At 39.5% G+C, this 18192-nt stretch overlaps 1 protein-coding gene across 1 annotated transcript in view; it reads right to left on the reverse strand.

Moving 5' to 3' along the window:
- Window positions 1-368: 368 nt before the first annotated feature.
- LOC126474577 (venom carboxylesterase-6-like) overlaps window positions 369-18192 on the reverse strand; it is a 130250-nt gene continuing 112426 nt past the window's right edge. Inside the window, exons 9-10 of the mRNA XM_050102052.1 lie at window positions 750-882; window positions 369-537 (exon numbers count right to left, since the gene is read on the reverse strand). Of these exons, the coding sequence (XP_049958009.1) occupies window positions 369-537; window positions 750-882 (302 nt within the window). The remainder of the gene's footprint in view (window positions 538-749; window positions 883-18192) is intronic.

Here is an 18192-nt window from a genome sequence, read left to right on the forward strand (position 1 = left end):
TATACGTAGAAACGAACTGACCAAGTCTGGGTGAATGTTTTTCTTGAAGTCAACTAAAATAAGCCACCCATCGTGCAAATGCCGCTGGTGACAAAATATTGCGTTAAAAAGTTATTTGCTATCAACTCTTTGTAGCCAATGGATGACTAAGTGCAACAGTATCAGTTAAAATGCATTAGGACAGTTAATGCTCATACTGTGATTACTGGAATCGGTGTCGCCTGAGATTAACATGTTAAATTAAAAGGTTAATTTAATGAAAGAAAATCATGCCACAAGATTATAAGAAATTCACACTTTATTTGTGAACATTTTGTTAACATTCGTTCATATTTTGTGGGAAGGTGTTAGCCCGTAGTTTACTTCTCTTAGAAGTTATCGGCGTAAGGCAGTAGTGGCACGTTCTCGTCCCAGAAGTCCATGCGCTCCGCATCCTTACCATGTGAGAGTGTAAAGGTGGCCTGCATGAGCATATAACTGCGGGTCGAGTTGTTGTACGCCTCCCATACCACGGGGTCTGCTTCTGGAGTAGGGTTTCTGCGAAAAGAGACGTCATTAAGTGCTCGTGATGAGTACGGCTGTAGTTACTATCACATATTTATGCCAGAGTAGACATTATACACTGCATGACCTTTTCAGTAGGTTTTCATACACATATTATGTGACAGCTACAAGTCCTCGTAAAATGTGTCGATTCTATCCTGTGTTACGTTTATAACTGAACATGTCACACAAAGACGTATACGTACCCGTACTTCGCGAAATTGCTCCAGTAACGAAGCACATTTCTGCGAACTTTGTCCTCGTCTGAGTCGGGATCCAGATTATATACGGTGTCTTTCCTTACAAAGAGAAACGGCAGATCGCTGGAGTGCGGGGCTCCTGAAACAAAAAAGGATTTACTTTCCTTCTATATGCAAAGTGAGTTTTGAGGATTTACTTTTTTTAAAAATCTGTATGTGGTCATCCCTAGGTGTTAGTGAGGTTTTGATAGTGTTTCTGTTTAGACTGAGATCGATACCTGTTCAGAAATATGTCATCGTACTTAAATTAGTTTTGTTTTTTAATTTCTCGTTTCGTAGGTATTCTCAGATCTCAACAAATCATCACTATAAATAACCAATAAAATTCACGTTTACTTTCCCGAAGTTCGCAGAACATGTTGACCGAGACTGTTTCTCAATGGAACATGCTGCCTGTCTCCTTGCGTGGCCCATAGCACAGATTCCTGCATTAAGCACATAAACCACAAACGAACTGGTGCGAGTAAGCACTTTTGTTGGTGGTTGGTTCTGAGCACTATGGGACTTAACATCTGAGGTCATCAGTACCCTAGACTTACAACTACTTAAACCTAGCTAACCTAATGACATCACACACATCCATGCCCGAGGCAGGATTCGAACCTGCGACCGTAGCGGTCGCGCGGTTCCAGACTGAAGCGCCTAGAACCGCTCGGCCACTCCGGCCGCCCCACTTTTGTTGGTGTTAGCCATTTTGTCGTTGGTTGAAACATTGTGGCAGTAGGATGCAGAATGAAGCACACGCAGGGATTTTACATTTTCGCGACATGTACTGTCATTTTTCAAAAATAAAGGTACCTCTGAATTTTAGAGTCCCCAAAGATACACATGCATTTGAAGAATGAAGAAATGCACGTCTCATTTTATGAGAGGTATACAAGGCAAAAACACATTTCGCCTTAGCCCTATTTTTTGCTGTAGGAATAGAGGGCCTCAATTTGATCTTATAAAGAGGAACTGCATTTCTGTGTAGCTATAGTAGAAGGGGCTTCAGAAGACAGATTCGAAGTACATTTATGAAACTTTTTTTTGTCATCTGTGGCCTTAGGACATTACCCGTAACCCGCTTCTTCTTTTCTTATGAATCGATGCTGAGGAAACGTACACCAGCTGTGTCAACTAAATATGGAGGATATGTCTTCATCTCAGTAGGACTGTGTGTATCTGCTAGACAAAGACTTGTTGACTGCTGCATGATACAGGTGGGCTAAAATGTGGAGCCGGTCGCTGTGACCGAGCGGTTCTAGGCGCTTCAATCGGGAACCGTACGATTGCTACGGTCGCAGGTCCGAATACTGCTTCGGGCATGGGTGCGTGTGATGTCCTTAGTTTGGTTAGCTTTAAGCAGTTCTAAGTTCTAGGGGACTGAATACCTCATATGTTAAGTCCCATAGTATTCAGAGCCATTTTGAAAAATGTGGAGACACCAAAAACACGCTACCGTGCCTAACACGGTGTAGGAAAACCGTTGGCATTCAAAGCAGCACTCTCTCGTCTCGAAATGAGTAAATACAGATCCTGCATGGTTTCAAGGGAATATTTTTACATTTTTTCTGCAAAATAGTGGCAAGTCTAGGTGACGATGATGGAGGTGGACAGCGATCAGGCGCCCTCCTCTGCAAAGTAGACTACAAAGCCTCAATGATACTGAAGTCTGGTGACTGTGGCGGCCACGAGACATGCCACAATTCATCCTCGTACTCAAAAAACCAGTCGTGGACGATGCGAACTGTGAACAGGGGCCCTGTCGTCTTGAATCCCGCATCATCATTGTGGAACACACATTGTCGCATGGGATAGACCTAATCAACCAAAACGGTCACATAACCATTGGCTATAATATGCCCTTGCAGAGTGCCCGTGGGATCCATGGACTACCACGGTATGGTTGCCCAAATCATCACCGAGCCCCCGCCATGTGCTACTTCTGGGGCATAAACTCAGCCAGAAGTTGGAAACAGCGTGCAACAAGACTCGTCCGACCAAATAAATGACTTTCCTTCCATCTTCCATTGTCGAGGTATCATGGTTGCGGCACCACGTTTTCCTGTTACGGGCATTTGCATTAGCGTACTGATTACTGATTTTGGAATCCCAGCTTGCCCTACAAATCCCTGGATAAGAAGCTCTCTTCGCTTTTTTTTTGTGTGTGTGTGGGGGGGGGGGGGGGAGGGGAGGGAGCGGGGGGAGGTACCGAAAGGATTCTCAGGCCCGACATTCAGTTCACGTTGTGACTGAGCGGACGATGTTTTTACGCTTTCCTGTAGGCGATGTAGATCTTCGATACAACGCCTCTTGAAACGCCAAGGACTATAGGTACCTTGGTCACGAAAGCACACCGTACGAGCACCAACAGCTTGTCCATGTTCGTACTGTTCTCACCACGATTGACAAAACGTACTGAGGCGCTGCGCAAGTGCCTTTCGTGATCGGATACAACAGCGGAACCTGCAGGGTTGGTATGTATCTGTATTTGTTTTCAAGCATGCATTTCTCGCGATGTTTCCATATTTTTGTCCAACTCATGTATTTGTGTGAATGGGAAGAAGGTTCAAATGGTTCAAATGAATCTGAGCACTATGGGACTTAACATCTGAGGTCATAAGTCCCCTAGACTTACAACTACTTAAACCTAACTAATCTAAGGACATCACACACTGAAAGGTGGCTACACTGAGCCACAGCGCCAGAGATTGCGCCAAAGAGTTTTATTCCGCCGCCTCCACTGGCAGTGCTTGTCGAGATGTGGCAGTAGTAAGTGCTTGTGGAGTAGTAGTAGTGAGTCGGTGTTGAGATGTTGTAGTAGGGAGTGCTTGTTCCATGTTTTATGCAGTTGTTTGATGGGCTAGACAGCAGATGTTGTTCGAATGGAGATATTATAATGATCAGAGTGCTTTTCGTCAATATATATGAAGGTAAAAAATTCCCTTTTTTTTATTATTTCAGTGTCTTAAATAATGCGTCATTACAGGTTCAGTCAACAAAGCATCTGGCTTGTGTTCTTGTATTAGAGTGTAATTCTGGTTTCCTTACGCAATTATAGTACTTCTATTTTTTTTAATTGCTTCAGTACAAATGGTGTTTCAAATTTCTTGTCTTATTGAAGAAGAACCGTGCCAGATGTGTACGTTGAATCACACTTCCACACACAGAACAGTTACACTTGTGCTTTGGTTTCGTACGTTTTATAGTTTCTGGGGACTTAATTAATTGTGTTAACGGAAATTTTCTTTCATACTTTGTTGTTATTCTATGCAGTCAGATTGCGTACTAAAACTAGTCAGGGCCAACCGTTTACGAGACTTCGTAATCGGACAGACAGCTACTAAAAAAAAAACTTAAAATTATTTGCATTAAATATAATTAAGCCCCCATGCACGTGGCGACCGCTGCTTCGGATCGTCCCTTGGAATTCTTCTGATTGTAAAAATAGTAGACAGTAGTATTGTTGCAGTAATTTGTAGTTTAGTAATTGTAGTCTATATTGCATGTGTAGATTTGGTAATTGTCATTCTTCTAATGGTATTTTTTTGCAGAATTTAATTTTTGTTGTCTTGTATACGGGTTTGACAATTTTGTGCAGTTAGGAAGATTTCAATTGTTCGTTAATCGTGTTCGAGGGAAGCATTTCGTGTGAATGATATTGTTGGTGATAAAGTGTCATTGTGTGTAATTTTTGTATACTGACGAGTTTTGTATGTTTTGTAAATGATTAAGCGATCGATGAAAAAGGCAAAAATGATGGATAGTGAGAATGACGAAATTGTTAACATGGCAAACTCGCCAACACAGGAGAACAGTGTGATGAATAATGAAGTTGAAAACAATTTAATAAGTCGGGAAAATAGTCCGGAACCATTTCAAAATTTTTCACAATCAAAAAATTTTCAGAATACGAGATTAATGACAGAAGACTCTGGAATAGTATCGAACACAGATAGCTTTATGGCTATGCCGAAGGAAGTTGGTTTTGCGGGAAATGTTAGGGGCGAAAAGAATTTTGAACCAGTTAATATGGAGCAGTTGATGGGTGTAATATTAAATTTGGGATCTGAATTAAAAACACGGTTAGACTCACAAATAGGAACAATTAAAACAGAGATGGGAACTTTGGGATCTGAATTAAAAACTGATATGGGAACAATGGAAACACAGTTAAGATCCGAATTAAAAACAGTGGGATCACAGTTACGATCTGAAATTAAAACAGAGATGGAAACAATGGAAACACGGTTAGACTCACGAATAGGGACATGTTTCAAAAACATGAAAGATGAATTAAAGAAAGAAATTAGAGAAGAAGTACAACCGATTTTGAATGCTCACAATAATAGATTAATTTCAATAGAAATCAGACAAAAGGAACAGGATAGAGAACAGGAAGAAAGAGATCGCGTGATAGTACAAAAATTTTCAGAGTTAAATTTACAACGTGCACACGATAAGGAAGAAATATTTGAGAGAATCGAGGAATCCGTACCAAATGACAGAATAAATAACCTAACACAACAATATGAACAGTTAACTACTAAATGTGTCAATACTGAAACCCGAGTCGCGACACTTACGGAAGACTTAAATAAACAGAAAGAAAAAATAGGTGACTTATCGGAAAGAGTTGAGGAGATTTCAGATAAATTGACAAGTCTTAGTTTAAATGGGGACAGAGATTCAGATGATACAGCTCCATTGCCATTTGCAGAAACCGAAGAGTACCAGAACATGAATAAGCATGTTGAAAATCAGGGAAAATTTAATGAATGCGTCAAAAGGGAATTCGAGGCATTACGAAAGCAAGTCAAACAAATTGAAGGCGAAATCGTAGGAAAAGACAGCAGAAGAAATTTAGAAATACAGATAGCAGAGGGGTTTGAAGAAAATAATTTGTTTCATTTACGAGATGCAACAAGAGAGCGCCAGGCGCGCGAACTTGACAATAATCGACATTCGGACTGGGACAGACGCGGTAGGTCTTTGTCGCCACGAGGAGAAAACTTTGACTATAAACACTTTTTGACTGTTCGGAAATTTAAGATCTTTCGCAATTCTAAGAATGACATACATTCATGTTCATGGATAGATCAATTTATGTACGCACTTCCACGAAACTGGCCACTAAGTCACAAACTGGAAATTATGCGCGGCTATTAAGGTCCTCAGGGGATTCACTACACTAAGTGAATATGTGCCGTAGCGTGCATAGGGCCCCGAGCTGTAGTGGTGCTATTTCCCTTTTAGTTTTCTGCACCGCTGCCTCCTCTTTTACTATTCTTTGCACCTATCGGAATAACTCTTCAACTATCAATCTATCTAGAGAGTCGTTAAAGAATAACCGGATATGACTATTTTACCCAAAAGTGATTTCGGAAATTACCATTTGGACTTACTGTATCTTCATCAGCATTCATTCATAGTTTAAACGAAATTTTACCTGTTTATCTTCGTGACAATATTACTTCATATGTTGCCGATATTCTTATTGCTAAACATTCTTGGAGTGAGCACAACAAAATTTTGGAATCATTATTACGTATTTTTGCAAGAGTTGGCATTACAGTGAACTTGGAAAAATCTGAATTTGGTCGTTCTCAGGTGAAATTTCTTGGTCATATTATTTCTACAGAAGGTATTCTTCCTGATCCAGAGAAATTAGACGCTATTCGTAATTATGCTGTTCCTACCACAAAACGTGATGTTCGTAGTTTCCTTGGTGTCTGTAATTTTCTTAGACGCTTTGTTAGATTGGACGATTTGGCCACACCTCGTTTATGTGAACTATCTGGAAAGAATTCTAATTGGTGTTGAGATGAGGAAGCTCAGTCAGAATTTGAACAACTTCGTGATGCTTTAGTTGCTGCTCCACTTCTTTCACATCCGAATTTATCTAAAGATTTTTGTTTGGCGACGGACTCATCATACAAAGGCCTAGGTGCACATTTATTTCAAGAGAGAGAAGAAAACGGCGTTGTAGTACAGAAGAATATTGCATTTGGAAGTCGTGTTCTCTCTAAATCAGAAAAGAATTATTCGATTACGGAACTTGAAGCTTTGGCTGTTGTTTGGGCTTTCACAAAATTTCGGACATTTTTGTTTGGCAGACATACTAAGGTTTACACCGATCATCGAGCTCTGGAATTTCTTATGCCAACAAAATTAACTCATGGCAGATTGTCACGATGGGCGTTGTATCAACAGGAATTTGATTTTAGTATTGTTTACATACAGGGTTCTTCAAATATTATTGCTGATGCTTTATCGCGTGCACCTATGGGTTTGAAACAAAGTGCTGAGGAGGACTGCAAAGAAAACAATTATTGTTTGATGTATATTCAAGATGTTGCGTTTGAGAATTTTATTTCGTCTTCGCTCCAGGAGCAAAATAAGGATCCAATCTGGAAGGACATTAAGGAGAAGTGGAGGAGAAAGGAAAGCGTAGCGATTAGACAGTATTATCTAGTTCGCAATGATATTCTTTTTAAACTAAAATCGGTCGACAAGTCTGTTTGGTTAGTTTGTATTCCTGATGAGTGGGTTAATAAATTGATTTGGTACACACATTTCAGTTATGCACACTTTGGTCCCAGAAAATGCTTTCATAAATTACGAGAAAATTGCTACTTCAGTAATATGGAAAAATGTATTCGATCTGTTCTTGTCAAATGCAAATTATGTCAAAAGGCTAAGCCGCCAACTATTTCTCACAGAGCACCGTTGTTTCCTATCATTCCAGCGAAATTAAAGGACATGGCTGCAGTCGATTTGTTCGGTCCAGTGGTTCGTTCTACTAATGGTTTTGCGTACATTTTCGTAGCAGTGGAATTGACATCAAAATATGTGTGTTTTACACCTTTACGCAAAGCAACAGCTCCTTCAGTATCTAACGCTTTCATCAAACATTTTCTTAAAGAAGTGGGTCATGTTGATAAGGTTATATCAGATAATGGATCACTCTAAAATTTGGCTTCGTACTCTACGGCGTCGTAAGATTAAACCAATTTTCATTTCACTTTTTCACCCTCAATCTAACGCTTCAGAGAGATGGATGAAGGAAATCAATAAATTGTGTCGACTTTATTGTCATCAGAATCACAGAACTTGGGATCAGTATCTTCATATTTTTCAAAACATTCTGAATGAACTTCCTAATGACTCAACTTCTTTACCACCTATACTGATATTAAAAAACAAAGCACCGAAAAATCGCATTTCTGAAATCGTTCCTTTTCCGCCTTCACGGAAACTGCGGCATTCTGAAGTTGTCAACCTGGCTCTACATAATATTGCGTCTGCGGCTGCTGGAAGAGAGGAATCAGCTAAGCGTCCTGGTCGTTTAAAAACCTTTTCAGTTGGCCAAAAGGTGTTAATTAAGTCTCATCGTTTGTCTCACAAAGGAAAAGGCTTGTGTCGCAAATTTTTTCTGCTTTATAACGGTCCATATAGAATTCGCAAAATTATTCATGATAACACTGTCGAAGTAGAAACTCTTAAATCTCGGCGCTCTAAGGGAATGCATCACATATCGAACGTTAAAATTTTTGTGGAATGATATACTTTTGAGAGACTAACAGTTACATGTAAGCACACGGAGAGTACAAGGATACCTCGCTGTGTTTTGGCGGCGGCACATACTCAAAGCAACAGTCAAGTCTGCGCGCCGCACAAGGCAGTCGTTGACCGCAAACAATTACTTCGTACGTCACGTGTACCTACAGCTGATCGAGCGCTCAGTGCGAATGCACTGACAGCCGTAAACAAATACACAGTCTAATTTCTCTGATTAAATTCAGTATAAAGCTATAGTGACTTGATGAATTTTGTTATTAACGTTCAGTATTTTTCAGGATACGGTTCTATAAAATATTTAAGAACTTCAGGTAAATTCTGTGTCTGTCCGACGTTAAGAGGACTTGCTATCGAGAAAATTTCAGGAAGAACGTAATTTCGAAGAAGAAACTAATAAACTAAAAAGGTAACTATTAATTGAGTTTATTTTTCAGGAAACATATTTCCACTTAGGTTCGTACTTTAGACGTAATTTGCTGCTCGCGATTACGTGATTCATACTTTGTGCTAAATTTCATGTTCTATGAATGTACTTGTGAAGCGACGTGCTTGCGTACATTATCTTATTTTGACAATGATTGATTAATGAACAGGGTTGTTACTTGTGTATATTATGCATCGCTTGGCTGCTATGCTTTTTCACTAGTGTCACCTTTTTTTATTATGTGCCTGCTGTGCTTATTTATTTAAATTATAATTGTCACATGATTAATTGTGCTGATATAATTATGTATGTAAGTTATACTTTGTGATTTATCTGCTTGCACCTTCATGTTTACTTATTAAGATTACATACGAACATTTATTTGCTTATGCTGATATGATCCTAATGACCTGTTTATTACGTAAGATATATATTTGCTGCTTTGCGTATGGATTGCATATTTATACATTTCTGTTTGTTGTCATAACTACTCTTTAATTTGATATATAGAAATGCTGATATACTGTGTACGAACATAGAGTTTAGGTCACACTATGGTATTAATTATAGATTGTTTGCTTGGCAGAGCCTCGTTGTAGGAATTGTGCTGCATCCACTTGTTGACATTATGTTCTCTACTGGTATATTTACCCGCTATTGCATGTTTTGCTTACGCTCAGTGCCTTATATTTTTAAGATAAGAAAATGAACGGCTATAATTCGACGAACGACATTAGTACAAGAAACTTCATAGAAGTCACATGAGCTGGAGGTTTCATGGAAGCTGTATAAATTTATGCTAATAGGAAGGAAGCTAACGACATGAAATACCAACGCTAGGGTTAGACCATTGACAGTTATTACACTGCATTCTTCGTGAGCAATTGAAATAGGAAGTGACACTTGACACAAGAAATACTCCACATGTATGTTTCTGATTTGCCATGATTCTTGAAGTGGTATACATACTGTGAAATATTACGATTTATTCGCTCAAAGTCTTATGTGATCTTTCATACTACGTACTCGTACTTACTTACTGAGAGTTATTCAAACTAAAGGCTGTTAGAAGTCATGTATGAATTTCTTTTGTTTAATGATGGACGAGGTAACCAAAATGTATCTTATAATTCATAATGAGTAGAAGATTTGGGTCAGATGGATTACACAGAGGTTGTGTGTGGACACTGTGTCTTCGGATTGTATAGAATGGTGAATTGAAGTTTGCACTAGGATTTTATCTGTACTTGTTCGAAGAGACTGACTAGAGGAAAGAGTTGTTATGGAAGTAAAATGATATTGGTGCTAAGGTTTATATGTATCGACTTATTGAAGAGGTATTATTGAAGTATTGAGATTGTGTGAAGTTGATGATTATTGGAGTTCTGGTGGACAAGAGGTAAGGTAAATGATATTGATGGTAAGGTTTATATGTGTCGACATATTGAAGAGGTATTATTGAGGTATTGAGATTGTGTGAAGTTGATGATTATTGGAGTTTTGGTGGACACGAGGTAAGGTAAATGATATTGATGATCAGGTTTATATGTATCGACGTAAGAGGTATTATTGAAGTATTAAGATTATGTGATGCTGATGATTATTGGGGTTTGTTGGATAAGAGGTAAAGTAAGTGAGGAGCATATTTTTTTGTTGGTTTATATGGAACAAGGAGGATGAAGATGGCAGACTAGAACACTCAAGTAGAAGGAAGATTATCTACACACACACTTTGTTAAATCACTAAGCAGTGTATACTTTTTTTTGGAGAGACAAAGTATTTGCATATCTTGGCACACTGACAGTTGTTCAGCAACCGTACATTTGATTTGGCTCGGCAAACATTGGTCTTGACATGATGATATGACGTTGACTAACTATTATTGACTGTTATACATTGATGCCACTACTACTTGATACACATGTCGAACATCAAATCTTTGACAGAATTGCATTTACACAGTTAACACTATTTAATTACACAGTAGCACTTAATGTGGATGAAAGATGAGTGAGTGTGTGTTGTGTGTTTTCCTTTCCTAATCCCAAATAATTGGTACCGACCTATCTCCTAAATATTATTTTACTTGTTTGTTGTGGCTTGCACTGACACCCATAAATATTATAGGTTTACTGATATTTGTGTATTTGTAATATTTAATATGACAATTATCTGATATCATTTGTGTGTTTATTATAATTTGTATGTTTAGTGTAAGAGCATTGATAATAATTTTGTAAAAGCAATTGTGTGTGCATTCAAACTGTTGTTCACACCTGCACCTGTTCAACATTACTGGGTGCCACAGATGGAACTGCTTCTACTGAAATGAAGTCACTTATTGGTGTCTGCACTTGCTCAACATTGCTGGGTGCAACTGATGGAACTGCTTCTATTGAAATGATGTCACCTGTCGGTGTCTGCACCTACTCAACATTGCTGGGTGCCACTGTTGGAACTGATTCTACTGAAATGATGTTACTTCTTGCTGTTTGCACCTGTTGACCATTGCTGGGTGCTACTGCTGGAACTATCAACCACTTGTTTTTTGAATAATTGAAAGCATTTTATGTGAACATTTGTATAAACTGATTTTTTGTGTATTGTGTAAACTATTATGTAAAGTCACATGTATTAAAGAATTTGTATTGCTTTCTGTATTTTATACATTAGGTTATTGAAAGGTCAGTGCAAAGCCAAAATTTTATCTAATTATGTGATATTTACGTATTAATATTATCTTTTATTTTTGTCTGTATTTTTGTGGACGAATTTGGTGGTATTTTCACCACCAATGCTGGCAAAAATACCATCAAATTCTGGCCCGTGGAGGAAGGGCATATGAAAGGTGGCTACACTGAGCCACAGCGCCAGAGATTGCGCCAAAGAGTTTTATTCCGCCGCCTCCACTGGCAGTGCTTGTCGAGATGTGGCAGTAGTCAGTGCTTGTCGAGATGTGGCAGTAGTCAGTGCTTGTGGAGTAGTAGTAGTGAGTCGGTGTTGAGATGTTGTAGTAGGGAGTGCTTGTTCCATGTTTTATGCAGTTGTTTGATGGGCTAGACAGCAGATGTTGTTCGAATGGAGATATTGTAATGATCAGAGTGCTTTTCGTCAATATATATGAAGGTAAAAAAATTCCCTTTTTTTTATTATTTCAGTGTCTTAAATAATGCGTCATTACAGGTTCAGTCAACAAAGCATCTGGCTTGTGTTCTTGTATTAGACTGTAATTCTGGTTTCCTTACGCAATTATAGTATTTCTATTTTTTTTAATTGCTTCAGTATAAATGGTATTTAAAATTTCTTGTCTTATTGAAGAAGAACCGTGCCAGATGTGTACGTTGAATCACACTTCCACACACAGAACAGTTACACTTGCGCTTTGCTTCGTACGTTTTAATTAATTGTATTAACGGAAATTTTCTTTCATTCTTTGTTGTTATTCTATGCAGTCAGATTGCGTACTAAAACTAGTCAGGGCCAACCGTTTACGAGACTTCGTAATCGGACAGACAGCTACTAAAAAAAAACTTAAAATTATTTGCATTACATATAATTAAGCCCCCATGCAACACATCCATGCCCGAGGCAGGATTCGAACCTGCGACCGTCGCGCGGTTCCAGACTGTAGCGCCTAGAACCGCACGGCCACTCCGGCTGGCCGGGAAGAAGGAACACCAAACAAAGGATCTACCCAGATCTGCAGATGACGAAGCAAGAGAAGAAGCCATCCAGTCAACGATGCTTTGCTAATTGCATGGTGTAGCCCGATCTATGTCGTCGTGTTAGCAACTCCGCATTTCAACGTAATCTCTTGGAAAATGTTTAACCGTTCGATACTACCTGTCTGCTTTAACCTATAACATCATCGACATGTATGAAACCCCCATCGAAATAAATACAAGAATGTTAATTACTCTCGCCAACTCACACCTTTCAAAATAACCTAGAGCTCGGACGACACTGCAGAACAGTCCGTCACAACAGCCTACCAGAAAAATCGACGCTGTTCTATTCTACTTGCTTAAGCATGGATGGAGTCACACGCCAACGTCATTGGTCCATGCCGACATCCGGTATTAGCAGTGAAGAAATGAATTGGTCTTCTTGAAAACCCAGACAGGTGTGCTGAATCGTATAACTTTATAGTTTAAACTAGTATTGAGAAGAAATTCTTTCCACCGTCTTAGCTATGGAAGGCACAGTTGTCGAGCAACAGGGATTTACAAGCCTCTACAGGAGCTTCTTTATTGTTGTAAGTTCGTGTCTTATTTGACTCATTCGTACAGACCGGATGTTTTTCCTAGGGGTGGTCTAGGGTGTTACTAAGGGCTGCACCGATCGCAGTTCTCGTGACTTTATGAGTAAGCTGAGGAAGCGGTTTGGAGGAACAAGTCCACAGTCTTCATCAGACTCTCTGTGAGCCCTACACCTTAACAGTGTAGGACGTACAAATGACCCAGGAATGGAAAGGAAGAAGTACACGACAAAGAAAAAATAGTGGTTAGTGATCGGAATTATGGAGTAGTTCAGATAATTAACAATAAAACACAAGTAGTAATTAACTCGCGGAATAAAAACTGTACAGGGGGAACTCATACTGCATCGACAAAATTTCGGGGATTGTTGAGAAACATTCTCTGAGTATTTTGGTATCAGAGACCCGCAGTCTGCACGGAATAACTGCATTGCGCTTCACTTTTCGCCCCCATTTATATTTATATCTGCGATACACGAAAAATAGGTGCACAACAATGCAAATAAGGATGATATGTGTTCCGTGTTTGCACTCACGGTACTACACCTAAGCGCCAAAGAAACTGGTATAGGCATGCGTATTCAAATACAGAGATATGTAAACAGGCAGAACATGGCGCTGCGGTCGGCAACGCCTATATGAGACAACGAGTGTCTGGCGCAGTTGTTAGATCGGTTACTGCTGCTATAATGGCAGGTTATCTAGGATTAAATGAGTTTGAACGCGGTGTTGTAGTCGGCACACGAGGGATGGGACACAGCATCTCCGAGGTAGCGATGAAGTGGCGGTTTTCTCGTACTACCATTTCACGAGTGTACCGTGAATATCAGGAATCCGGTAAAACATCAAATCTCCTACATCACTGCGGGCAGAAAAAAATCATGCAAGATCGGGACCAACGACGACTGAAGAGAATCGTTCAACGTGACAGAAGTGCAAAGCTTCCGCAAATTGCTGCAGATTTTAATGCTGGGCCATCAACAGGTGTCAGCGAACGAACCATTAAAAGAAACGTCATGGATATGGGCTTTCGGAGCCGAAGGCCCACTAGTGTAAGCTTGATGACTGCACGACACAAAGCTTTACGCTTCGCCTGAGCCCGTCAACACCGACATTGAACTGTTGATGGCTGGAATCATGTTGCCTGGTGAGACGAGTCTCGTTCCATATTGTATTGATCGGGTAGAAGTACAATGGTATGCAGACAACCTCTTGAATCCATATCTCCTGCATGTCAGCAGGGGACTGTTCAAACTGGTGAAGGCTCTGTAATGGTGTGGGACGTGTGCAGGGTGAGTGATGAGGGACCCCTGATACGTCTAGATACGACTCTGACCGGTGACACGTACGTAAGCATCCTGTCTGATCACCTGCATCCATTCATGTCCATTGTGCATTCCGATGGATATGGGCAATTCCAGCAGGACAATGCGACACCCTACACGTCCAGAATTGCTACAGACTGGCCCCAGAAACACTCTTCTGAGTATAAACATTTCCGCTGGCCACCAATCTCCCCAGATATGAACATTAACGAGCATGTCTGGGAAGCCTTGCAACGTGCTGTTCAGCAGAGATCTCCACTCCCTCGTACTCTTACGGATTTATGGACAGCCCTGCAAGGTTCATGGTGTCAATTCCCTCCAGCACTACTTCAGACATTAGTCGAGTCCATGCCACATCGGTTTGTGGCACTTCTGCGTGCTCGCGGGGGCCCTACACGATATTAGGCAGGTGTACCAGTTTCTTTGGCTCTTTAGTGTATTTGCTGATCAGTATTAACTTTAACTTCGCTCTTCACCTTAAACCTTGCATTCAGTATGTCTAGAGGCTGCTTTCGGTTTTCTCTGCATTGTTAGGCTGCACTCACAGTGGCACCGATACTAGTGGATTCCACCGACGACCGGCATCGTCCGAGGACGGCCGATCTTTGCAAATCAGTACGCCATTACGTGCGCGACCACAATGTAGCCGATCTCATAGCCAGTACGTAAAGATTTTGGACGACAACGGTCATAATGGCCGACATGACACGAAACAAGGCATGTGAGAAACTGATGAGTTTAGTCAACAGGCTAGTTCGTGACATCCTGAGGGTGAAAAATGTCATAATAGGGATAGGAATCTATGGACTGAGATCGCAGGCTTATTGGAAATCACAAGTAGGTAACATCTTTATCGGTGTAGATACAACCTTGAAAAATAAGTTGTTCAAGTGACAAGGATGATGTATCTTATGATTAAAATTACTGTAGTGGATCTTTTTCGGTTGTGGTAGGTCGACAGCAGTTGTCTACAAATTATTATCACTGCTTACTGGCCAGTAGGCTGGTTATTCTGTTAAATGAAGTGGTTTGCAAAAATGGTGTACGTTTGTATTTCGACTTTACAATGCCTCAGGTGTTCAGGGTACCTTATTCCAAATATTTTATGTCTTTCACACGTTTGCTGAATGTCAGTGATTGAACGTTAATTGACGTATTCCTGCACAACTTCAAATAAACTCAGCAAAACAGATTTCGAGTGCTTTTAGAGATGTAATTTGAGCTCTATTATAAAATCCGATACTCACATTAGAGATGCAATTCTGGCTGAAGTAAAACTAGAAGTGAGATGTGGTGATTACATCTTTCTAATGATTAGACCAATAGCGCGTTCTGAATAGTACAGTTTCAAAGTTTCGTGTTACATGTTAGATGCTTTTTACGATGCGTTAAATGCTAATTTAAAATGTAATATTTTCACTATTGCACCCCTAATACTAGGACGTTTTTAATTTATTCTATACTGAATTTTGGAGCTATGCTTCGTGCAAGTATTCTAAAAGACTCTGTAATATATGTGATTTTCTTTATTAAAAGCTACACTCAATCTGAAATAATACTGCCATCAGAAATCTTGCTAGTCCTTTCTAAAATACACTGTGAAAGTGTTTAAAGAGCTGTGAAGTTTCAGGTTCTAGAATCTGATTATCTGACTATACCTACCTCCGGTATTGAATTAATATTCACCGTTTTTAGAATAAAGTGAGCTGCTGTTAAACCACCAGTCTACCTTTCACTAATTTAATAATTTTTGCTTACTCATATACAAATTGTGTCCATTCATCATATAATAGAAACATCTACTTTCATCAAGTAAACTAACCATTATATGCTCATAAACTGATAGGCAAAACCTTTATGCATCGAAGTCGCCCTGTAGCATAATAAACCATACTCTGAACAATGAGTTATGAAGAGATCCTTAGTGCAATGTATCATTGATACTACATACTTAAGTAATAGATAATTATTTAGTAAATCTTGTCTCGTAATTCCAATAACTGAAGAGAGAGTGTATAGTACTCGATACTTTCTTTCCGACACGGATATAGCTCATTCGGCATCTTTTTAATAGTAAACGCAGCTTTACAGCACTCGTCTCCAAGCACAGAGGCGTCGAATATCCATCCGACCCTTGGAGATTAAAATCTAACTTACGTCATACATAGAATAGATTCTAACCTAACCTAACCTAACCTGATCGACCCCGCCGAAAACTGATGAATTAAATCGGACGCACCGTGACCGAGCTGTCGTTCGATGTTATCTGGCGACCTCTGGCGATGGTGTTATGATGACCGTTGTCGGTGCCATTGTGTACGCAGCCTTAGTTCTGTGCTAACACTGATATACAGCAGTATGGATAGGTTTACTGACGAAGAATTGTTCGAGGTTTACATCTCATATGGGTTCACTGAATGCAATGTCAGAGCGACGCAACACAACACTGTACAGAGTTGTTCCCGCAACGACGGCAGCCATCCCACAGTGTTTCGTCTAAGTGTTGTTTATTACACTGTGTTTTGTTTTCTACGTTTTTCTGATCGCATATTACAGGCATTTCAGTGCCGCAGTAAATTACAGTTACATGTAACGAGGTGGCGAAGATCAAATGCCCCCACTGTCAAAATACGCAGCAGAAAGTACCTCTGGACAACCTCCAAAACTTTGTCAGTGGAGTTCTGGTTTACCCTGTATGCTGGGTGCTGTTACGAAAGTACCGACATCTTAAAACTGACAAGGATAACCCGTAAAAAGTCGATGATACTTTCGAAACTTGTCAGGGCGAAAGAAAAGTGAAAATAAGGGGACACCTGTTATGATTTAAGTGTCAACGATCAATAGTTCCGAGTAAGTGGTGATCAAAATTTCGATGCTACTTCATCAGTCCGTTTGTGCAGCTTGTATCCCTTTTAGTTGGGCCACCGGTGGCTGGGCCCGCCCGTGGTCCAGGGGTAATATTTTTGATTAGTGATTAAGGCCCGAGCTCAGCCACTGCTCAGATTTTTCTAGATTGGAGGCCGTGTTCAAAAAAAAAAGGGTTAGGAGAACAGCTTCAAGTTTTTGTGACACGTATTCAAACCCAGTTTTATGTGTTTTCCTCTCTTTTGTTGTCGTGGATGTATGTAAGATAAATATTTATTGTGACATCGTGAAACAAAAATAAGAATTTCAAATTATATTAAAAACACTTTTTATAATTATATATCTTATATAATCTTATATTATTAAAGGTAACTGAAAATTAAAAACATATAAATTCAAGTATTCAAACCCAGTTTTATGTGTTTTCCTCTCTTTTGTTGTCGTGGATGTATGTAAGATAAATATTTATTGTGACATCGTGAAATAAAAATAAGAATTTCAAATTATATTAAAAACATTTTTTATAATTATATATCTTATATAATCTTATATTATTAACGGTAGCTGAAAATTAAAAACATATAAATTCAAGTATTCTTTTTTTTTTGCTTTGATTTTTACTTTTATGCCTCAACAGAATCAATGCGTTTCCCAGAGATGTATGTACCACAAAAAAACATCCGAAGCAGAAAAATTCGGAGCACCACGAGTAACGTGATAAGTCACATATGGCACAGCCACATTTTTCAGTGTGAATGTAATTAGGAAAACACCCTCGTTAACCTATCTAAATAGCTCACTAACTGGCGATAATCTCGCGGCAAACTACGCATATCGAAGCATTTTCTCGAAAGCTGCAGACTGCATTTAATTATGGATCAAGCCATGTATTTCCGTTGCATAACTTCTATTTACGATTTCCTTTTACTGTGCAATGTGCAACGCAAATAGTG

The sequence above is a fragment of the Schistocerca serialis genome, chromosome 4 (genome assembly GCF_023864345.2).
Source record: "Schistocerca serialis cubense isolate TAMUIC-IGC-003099 chromosome 4, iqSchSeri2.2, whole genome shotgun sequence".
In the NCBI taxonomy this organism is placed as follows: domain Eukaryota; kingdom Metazoa; phylum Arthropoda; class Insecta; order Orthoptera; family Acrididae; genus Schistocerca; species Schistocerca serialis.